Source organism: Tasmannia lanceolata, unplaced genomic scaffold, assembly GCF_043159265.1.
Source record: "Tasmannia lanceolata isolate RefF3 unplaced genomic scaffold, GAP_Taslan_0.1 ptg000012l, whole genome shotgun sequence".
NCBI lineage: Eukaryota > Viridiplantae > Streptophyta > Magnoliopsida > Canellales > Winteraceae > Tasmannia > Tasmannia lanceolata.
In genome coordinates, this window is record NW_027518689.1 from 45,146,304 (window position 1) to 45,156,039 (window position 9,736).

At 40.9% G+C, this 9,736-nt stretch overlaps 1 protein-coding gene across 1 annotated transcript; it reads left to right on the plus strand.

The window, feature by feature from the left end:
• Nucleotides 1-4,487: 4,487 nt before the first annotated feature.
• On the plus strand, nucleotides 4,488-7,705 carry LOC143888849 (subtilisin-like protease SBT3). Its single transcript, XM_077393244.1, has 4 exons — nucleotides 4,488-4,542; nucleotides 4,701-5,384; nucleotides 5,683-6,503; nucleotides 6,992-7,705. The coding sequence occupies exons 1-4, from the start codon at nucleotides 4,488-4,490 to the stop codon at nucleotides 7,703-7,705; spliced, it is 2,274 nt and encodes a 757-aa protein (XP_077249359.1).
• The last annotated feature ends 2,031 nt before the right edge of the window (nucleotides 7,706-9,736 follow it).

A 9,736-nucleotide genomic window follows, 5' to 3' on the forward strand; every position in this document is an offset into this window, starting at 1 on the left:
TTATAGACAGGACACTGTTGCGTTGCCATGGGGACGGGGTAGCCCCGACTTCCATAGGTCCTTGGTTCGACCTCCTAATGAGAATTGAGGTCCTTGCGCGATCAGAGGCAATCAATCGAATGCGTTATTATCGGGAATCGGCCACTCCAGATCGAAGTACTACGGCGTCGTCATCACCTGACACGTGCTAGCCCGCCTTTGGTCTTTTGGTATACCATGTGTCGGTACTTTTTGTATGTAGATTACGATTTTACCCTCAAATAATTTCTCATAGAGATAGATGTTAGATATCGGCCGAAATTTTGGAATTCGGAATTTCGGTTCGGTCCGAAATTTCAAAAATCCGGTCCAAAATTTCGAACCAAATTACCAAATTTCGGACCCAAATTTTGGTTTTCGGTGGGGTCCGAAACGGCTACCGAAACCAAAATTTTAAACTATGGATGGAACACCACATCAATCGGTTGTGCCCGTAAAATCATTTCCATAGGTTGCCCTCCAATAGATATAGGCTGATCCTAGCTCTCCAATCGATAGAGGTTTCCATAATTGTTGTTCCTCTTCAAGTTCGCGAATTCGTCAATATTTTGCAAGTGTCCTTCATGAGTAATAAAAAGTAGTTCTTTCGTCATTGTCATATGACTTTACCTCTTCTTGGTAGTTTTTTGCCGTAATTGTCATAGACAGGTACCATGTGTCGGTACTTTTCGTATGTAGATTACGATTTTACCCTCAAATAATTTCTCATAAAGATAGATGTTAGATATCGAAAATTCGGTTCGGAATTTCGAACCAAATTACCAAATTTCGGACCGAAATTTCAAAAATTCGGTCCGGAATTTTGAACCAAATTACCAAATTTCGGTTTTCGGTGGGGTCCGAAACGGCTACCGAAACCAAAATTTTAAACTATGGATGGAACACAACATCAATCGGTTGTGCCCGTAAAATCATTTCCATAGGTTGATCGTAGCCCTCCAATAGATATAGGCTGATCCTAGCACTCCAATCGATAGAGGTTTCCATAATTGTTGTTCCTCTTCAGGTGCGCGAATCCGTCAATATTTTGCAATTGTTCTTCATGAGTAATAAAAAGTAGTTCTTTCGTCATTGTCATATGACTTTACCTCTTCTTGGTAGTTTTTTGCCGTAATTGTCATAGACAGGTACCATGTGTCGTAACTTTTCATATGTAGATTATGATTTTACCCTCAAATAATTTCTCATAGAGATAAATGTTAGATATCGGCCGAAATTTCAGTTCTGTCCGAAATTTTGAAATTTCGGTTCGGAATTGCGAACCAAATTACCAAATTTCGGTTTTAGGTGGGGTCCGAAACGGCTACCGAAACCAAAATTTTAAACTATGGATGGAACACAACAGCAATCGGTTGTGCCCGTAAAATCATTTCCATAGGTTGATCGTAGCCCTCCAATAGATATAGGCTGATCCTAGCCCTCCAATCGATAGAGGTTTCCATAATTGTTGTTCCTCTTCAAGTGCGCGAATCTGTCAATATTTTGCAAGTGTCCTTCATGTGTAATAAAAAGTTCTTTCGTCATTGTCATATGACTTTACCTCTTCTTGGTAGTTTTTTTGCCGTAATTGTCATAGACAGGTACCATGTGTCGGTATTTTTCGTATGTAGATTACGATTTACTCTCAAATAATTTCTCATAGTGATAGATGTTAGGTTTCTACAAAGGGTTTAATGGTAAAAGAAAATGTTAAGGGCATTATTTTTGGCCTAGGGTATTTATTTATTGCCCAACATTTATTGCCCAACATGAATGCCGAGAATACCCCTAAAGAAAAGAAGAAATGTCAATGCAAAAGTATTGTGCTTGGCTGTGGGACATGAACGGAAATAACGAGAAAGTGAGGATGACTTTAACCCCTTATTCACGCTTCATATATAGTATAAGGATTTATAGGGCCATTCTCTTTCATATCATTTTCCATATATACATCCAAAATTTTATTATCTTGTTCCTACTACAATGCCAACCTTGATGCTGGCTAGATCATCCGTCAATTGGTGTCCACATGTGCAGGCATGATGACACTTAGGACAGTCACCAATTGACATAACCAAAGTTACATATGCAATCATTAAAAACAAATAATTGGTGATGCAAGTCAAATTGCTTTGTTGAATGTATACATGAGAATCAAGCAACGTATACGGAAAAAAAAAAAAAAAAGGCATACCTTTTTCTCCAATACAACCAAAATTTCTTACTAATTTGTTCTCACTGAGTTGTATCTCGACTCCGATTTGATATGGTTAATCTCCTACTTGATCAAGTGTGATGATACTCTCCTTGCATCGCTATCTACGATCATATCCACCGCATGGAAAAGAATTAAAGACTTTGTTCGGAGACATGATGTAGAAACAAAATATGGAGACGCGAATGATCAAAGTAGTAAACACACGATGAATATGGAATGAATTGGAAAATCTGCTTTCTTAAAATTATCAGGGAAATAGGCTAAGCGGTGAGCAGATTTGAAAATGACGGTGATGGGTGGAATAAAAATATCATAATGATCAAATTAAGGGCAAGGCGTACCACTTAAGGTACTGTCTTTAAGAAAATAAATTCCTCTATAATCAGATGATATTTGAAAATCAATAGGCAAGTGGCTCTTACAATCTCTGCGCACTCTTGTAAAATCAACACCCCGAATCTGTTGATTAACAATGAATGTAAAAAGAATAGTAATGATAGGGATAAAGTGAAGAAGAGCACTTGAAAATAATAATAGGGAGAGAATTAGAGAGAGGGCACAATTGGGAATGAGAGCACGGCTAGAGTACTTTTTTAAGACAATATCTCTTCTTCTTCTTTTTTCATCCAATAGATGTGTCTCTCCCACAGCAATGCTCTTTAGACTTGAAATCACGACCATTAATGTAGGAAGCCAATATACTTACCAATGTACCCATACATTTTTCTTGAAGAATCAAGCAATACATTAAATTTTAAAATGAATTTTTAAAAATACCCTAACACCTCTTATAAGACAAACGCAAGAAACTAAAAGGCATAAGTCTCAATACCCTTCTTAAAATAAGACACATTCTAAGCACTTCTTAAAGCTGTATTACGTTTCAACAGGGTGTCCCTAGTTGTTCAAGTTTGTCCGCCCCCCTCATCTTGTTCTTCAGATATTAGATGAAATATTTCTATATAAGAAGCTCACGAGCGATACTTTTCTATTCATAATAGTCCGCTACAAACGTTAACCACAACCAAAATCCCTTTCTTGGCAACTTCGTCCATAGTTATATACAACTCTTATTACTGTAGAGGGCCGAAGCTTTTTTAACTATTTCTTCTATTTGGGACCAGCTAGTCTTTGTTCCCCAAGACGGCAAATCGGCCTAACATGCTTACAACATGATATGGTCGTACACTTTGTAGCATCAAGGTTGTAATGATACAGGTCAAGTAAAGTAAGAGCTATAATTTCTGATTGCGAAATTCTTGTCTAGAAAATGCAAAAGATGTAAGGGCTTTTGGATCCTCCTAAGAGGAGACATATTGGCCTCCAAATCTTGGTCAATCTTGGTCGTGGGGCAACCCACATGGTTTTGGTCCTATACCAAGCGAAGATTCCATGCATAAAACATCACTCGGCGACCCACATGGTCTTCTTCCCATCTGAACAGATATTCCATGCGAAATATAAAGAACTATAAGAATCAATGGTTTAGCATTTACTCATGAAACCCTAAATGAGGGTTGATGGATCAAGCCATCAACGGCCTAGGATCATCCAATCAAGGTGTTCTTAATGGCATTTAACCAAATTTATTGTTTCCTATATAATGCATGCATATATTCATAGAATATCGCATGCATTATTGCACACCCAAATAGGTGCATAAATAGGCATACCCATGTAAAATATATGTAATCATGCATACATAGTCATAGACAGGTACATATGATTCATTCAACATCTATCCAATGTGTTCAATGTTTACAAACTTGGGCCTCTTTGGGTTCTACCAAGATTAGTACATGCAAATAAGACTATTTTTAACTTAATCTTGTTTTAAAACGAGAGATTTGAGAGAGTGGCGTGAGGGGAGCATAATAAGGCCCTGAAAAGTAGGAAAAAACACCCAATTTGAAGTAGAGTATTTTTTTTTTCCCACACTTTTTAGGGATTTCTCATGTTCTCTCCATGCTCTCTCTCCACTCCTTCCCTCTCAAGTCTCTCCCTCCCTCCTAGTAAGCACTATCTCTCAATTGGGCCAACGGATATTCCGTGGAATAATTTTTCATGGCTGCAAAACATGGCCTAAGCCTTTACCGCAGGCCAGTCACTATATCACATCTAAGACTAATGTAACAATTATTTATGAATAATCATATTTAACTTCAAAACCATCTGTAGATAAGACTATATATGCAAATAATATTTAGAGGTATCCAAAGAGGGCTTCATGCTGAAATGATAAATGAATAACATGACGAGAAAGGAAATGTGTCAACATTTTTGTCTCCATTCTTCCTATCGTTCATTACAAGAGAGTAAACAGACTTGCATAAGGCCGGCTTACCTTTCTCATCCACATTATATATAAGTAATCTCAGCAGCTTCCTAGTAATAAGGCAGAAATCTAGGCCTAGAGGGATGAAGACTTCCATGGCCACTCCTCATATAATTTTGTATGCATGGCTTCTTCTCTTCACCCTCCCTTTATTGACCAACTCAGCAAAACCATCCACATACATTATCCACATGGACAAATCAGCCATGCCCAAGACCTCTCCTAATCACACCCATTGGTACTCCACCACCCTTGAATCTCTAAGTCCTTCCACCACCACCAATGGTGCCGTGGACCCACCACCTCGGCTTCTCTACCCTTATGATAATGCCATCCATGGCTTTAGCGCTGTCCTCTCCGTTGCACAACTCGAAGCTCTCAAGCAATCACCAGGGTTCATCTCGGCCTACCCCGACATGGTCGTCAAGGTCGATACCACCCACACAACTGACTTCCTCTCTCTTAATACAAACTACGGCCTTTGGCCAGCATCAAATTATGGCAAAGATGTTATAGTCGGTGTGATCGACACTGGAGTTTGGCCGGAGAGTGAGAGCTTCAATGACAATGGAATGACTGACATCCCCACAAGGTGGAAAGGAGAATGCGAGCCGGGCCAGGAGTTCAATTCTTCGATGTGCAATCGAAAGCTCATCGGAGCACGCTACTTTAACAAGGGTGTGATCGCCGGAAATCCTGGAGTTAACCTTACCATGAATTCTGCTAGGGACACATATGGCCATGGAACACACACCTCAACCACTATTGGGGGGAACTATGTTGCGGGCGCATCATTTTTCGGCTATGCCAAGGGTATGTGATACAATTAGTGGTCCAAAGCTTAAGCTGTTAGAGATGGTGTTATTTTATCATTTATACTTCAACATTCCCCCACCTACACGTGTGGACCCTCTTTTTTGGGTTGGCCATACAAGTGGCACATGTGGCCCCTCTTTTGGGTTGGCCGTACAAGTGGATTTTTTTTAATATTGAAGAGTTGTTGGGTTTTGAACCCAGGAGACAATAGCTCTGATACCATGTGAAACAACCAATTGCTCCAAAAGATTTATCTGTTTAAGATGGTGTTATATAATCATTTATACTTCGACAGGTACTGCTAGAGGGATTGCACCTAGTGCAAGGTTGGCCATGTACAAGGTCATCTGGGACGAAGGGCGATATGCCTCGGACGTCCTCGCCGGAATTGATCAAGCAATTGAAGATGGCGTGGATGTAATTTCTATATCAATGGGCTTTGATGGGGTCCCTTTGTATGAAGACCCTATAGCCATAGCATCTTTCGCAGCAATGGATAAGGGGATTTTTTTCTCCTCTTCAGCAGGGAATGAAGGACCAGGACTGGGGAGCTTACACAATGGAATTCCATGGGTATTAACCGTCGGAGCAAGCAGCGTCGATCGCTCATTTGCCGGAACTATAACTCTTGGCAATGGAGTGGAAGTCCTCGGTTGGACCTTATTTCCAGCCAAGGTATTGCTATTGGATATGCCATTGGTATACAATAAGACTCTCAAGAGATGTGATTCAGCTTTGTTGAAAGTGCAAGAACCAGACATGATTGTGATCTGTGAGGACGTCGGAGACATCGAGAACCAGATGTTTATGGTTGGTCAATCAAATATCCAAGGGGCTATTTTCATCTCTAATGATACCTTCTTCATTGAAGCAGGAGATTTTCCTTTTCCAGGAGCCATTGTTAACCCAAAAGATGCTTTTCCACTGATAACATATGCCAAAACTGCTGTTAAACCGATTGCATCCATGGAGTTCCAGCAAACCATTTTGGGCACCAAGCCTGCTCCAGCCATTGCCTCATACACATCAAGAGGACCTTCTCCAAGCTATCCTGGTATCTTGAAGCCAGATTTAGTAGCCCCAGGGACTAGAATCATGGCAGCTTGGGCACCACTGGTACTGTGCGAAACAATCAATTACTCCAAAAGCTTTATTTGTTAAGAGTAATTGGTGTTATTTAATCATTTATACTTCAACACTCCCCCGTCACCTGTGGCCCTTCTTTTTGGGTTGCCCGTGCATGCAGCAGATGTGACCCCTCTTTTGGGTTGGTGGTACTCATGGATTTTTAAAATCAAGGAGTTGTAGGGTTTAGAACCCAAGACTTGCCGTGAGGCAACAGCTCTGATACCATGGGAAACAACCAATTACTCCAAATGCTTAAGTTGTTAAAGTCAGTATTATTTAATCATTTATACTTAAACAATCCTCATATACTCTTGGACCCTCTTTTGGGTTGGTCATACAAGTGGATTTTTAATATCAAGGAGCTGGGTTTTGAAACTAGGGCTTTGCTACGAGGCAATAGCTCTAATACCATGTGAAATAACTAGTTACTCCAAAAGCTTAAGCTATTCATTATTTATTCATCTATACTTCAACAGGTACCTGCAGCAATGCTTGGAAGTTTATATTTGTCCAGTGACTTTAACGTCATCTCTGGGACATCCATGGCTTGCCCTCATGCAGCTGGAGTGGCTGCTCTCTTGAAGGGAGCGCACCCTGAGTGGAGCCCCGCCGCCATCCGATCCGCCATGATGACCACCGCGAGTATCTTAGATAACACTCTCAGGCCGATCCAAGACATCGGATATAATTTTCAATCTGCAACACCTCTAGCCATGGGAGCTGGTCATGTAGACCCGAACAAGGCGCTCGATCCCGGTCTAATTTACGACACTTTTGCGCAAGATTATGTTAGCCTACTCTGTGCTGCAAATTACACTGCTAAGCAGATTTTAGCAATTACTAGGTGGTCCAATTTCAATTGCTCGGACGCCTCTTCGGATTTGAATTACCCATCTTTCATCGCGTTCTTCAATGGTAATGGTACTAGTTCTGCTGTGCAACAGTTTCAGAGGACTGTGACAAATGTTGGGGATGGTGCTACTACTTACAGCGCTAGGTTGACGTCTGTGAATTTTAACGTCAGTGTTTCACCAGGTACATTGATCTTTCAAGAGAAGTTGGAGAAGAAGAGCTTTACAGTATCTGTAAGCAAGATTCCAGGGGGACAATGGGGGGCTTTATATGGTTCTCTTACTTGGATTGATAATGCGGGGAAACATGCAGTAAGGAGTCCTATAGTGGTTCTTTAATTCGTGTTAGGGGGTGGGCTTTACAATAAATCGGCCATAGATCAAAATATTTGGGTTAATGATGCGGGGAACATATAGTAGGGAGTCCTATAGTGGTTGTTTAATTCGAGTTAGGTGGTGGGCTTTACAATAAATGGGCCAAAGACCAAAAGAGTCCTCTCTCTCTCTCTCTCTCTCTCTCTCTCTCTCTCTCTCTCTCTCTCTCTCACTCACACACACACACACACTTGTGGGTGCATGATGACCAATTAACACTCACGCCCACATATAGACACAGAGACACACACATACACACAGCCGCAGAGAGACACACACCCACATGGAGAGACAAACATACTCATACACACACTCAGGCACACATAGACAATTTTTTTTTAAAAGATGACATTTTTATTCATACCATGGAGCATATTTTGGGACCAGTAGTCCCACTAGAATACGTAGAATGATTTTCCAGGAACATACTCCTAGACCCGAATAGGGAAAACATAAAAGTTTACATGACAGCTTTCTCCAACGGAGAGCATAAAGTTTCCTTCCAAGAACACAAATCTACTTAAAAACTACCTCCAACCAAGACAAAAAGTTTCTTTGTCATTGATGCTCCATGCAACTCTAACTTCATGCATCCATCACCACGTCTTCGTAAAATTCCTCAAAATCATCATAATGACCACTCAAACAACATCTTACTGGGGAGTCTGAGACATTTATGTCTTCAACTCAATCAAGAACCCAAAGCATGTTTTCACCCGCCCTCTTCAACTCCCCTTTTTGCTACACTTCTCTTTCAAAAATTCTAATACTAATAAGAACTCCCCATCAAAGAACTAAAACTCCTACACAGATGACCATCTGAAATTTCCAGGAAAAACCTCGCTAAGCGAGAGACTGTGGTCTCTCAAGCCAATAGAGGACTCTTCATCCCCTGGTAACCTCTGAAACCCTTCGTCTGAACCAATAAAGCAGAAAAACATACACTCCTCACACCATCAGAAGTACTGATCTTATGTACAGCCCATCAGAAGAAGAAGAAATCACCAGGCAGAAGAGCCACCACAAGCGAAAGGTAAAAGTCTCTCAAGCCATCGGTGGACTAAACAATTGATTCCGCCTATAGGACCTTAAGAACTACTTCTGGACATTTTCTCCTCTCTTTTTCTATTCTCCAATTCTCTGACCCCCCCTTTTCTTTTTTCTCTTTTTTTCTCTTTTTTTTTTTTTTTACATCTAGAAGAATTCTCCTACTACCTACCAGGACCGGACGGCCCTTCCTTTATTAGGGATTACTACCCTCGGCCCCGGACGCTTCTACATGCTGCTTCTCTTCCTGTTCCACACAAACCTCCCTCCTTTCCTTCCTATCTCTTATTACCATTGTAAGAAATAGTTTTTGGTAGCTTCTAAATTATCATCGAAACCTATTACAAACACATCTCCTATAGCTAGCATCTCATCTAGTTCCTCAGAAGGCAAGACATCATTTTCTCCCCCCCCCCCCCCCCCCCACTCGTTATCCTCGACCGTTATACCTTTAGCTTTATCCTCAAACTCCATGCCCATCCGATCCCGAACCTCCTTGCTAACTTCTCTATCTAAGGTGTCCCTAGAATCCTCTAAGGAGGACGTTAACAATTTCTCTAGCCTTTCTATTTCTTCTACTTTCGCTTTTTCCCACCGCTGTCGACGAGCCGTTCGTTCCTTTTCCAGAGCCTGAAGTTTCTAAACCTGAACGTAAATGTCTTTCGGTTCTATCGACCCAGAAATTTTCTTTAGTTCTTCTCTATTTTCCTTACCATCTTTCTTAAATTGTTTCCAGTGCCTCTTCCAAATTCCCATCGAGATTTCTCTCAAAGTGGGACACGCCTCAGACGCCATTTTTTCATCATATTCCAACTCTATTAGGAACTTTGGATCTTCTACTTCGAAGGTGACGGCCTTCCTCTTCCTGAAAGAGCAACCGGAAGCATTCAACATTTTGGAGGAGAATGGATTGTCAAAATCCTTCAGAAGAAGTCTGAATTTGGAGGC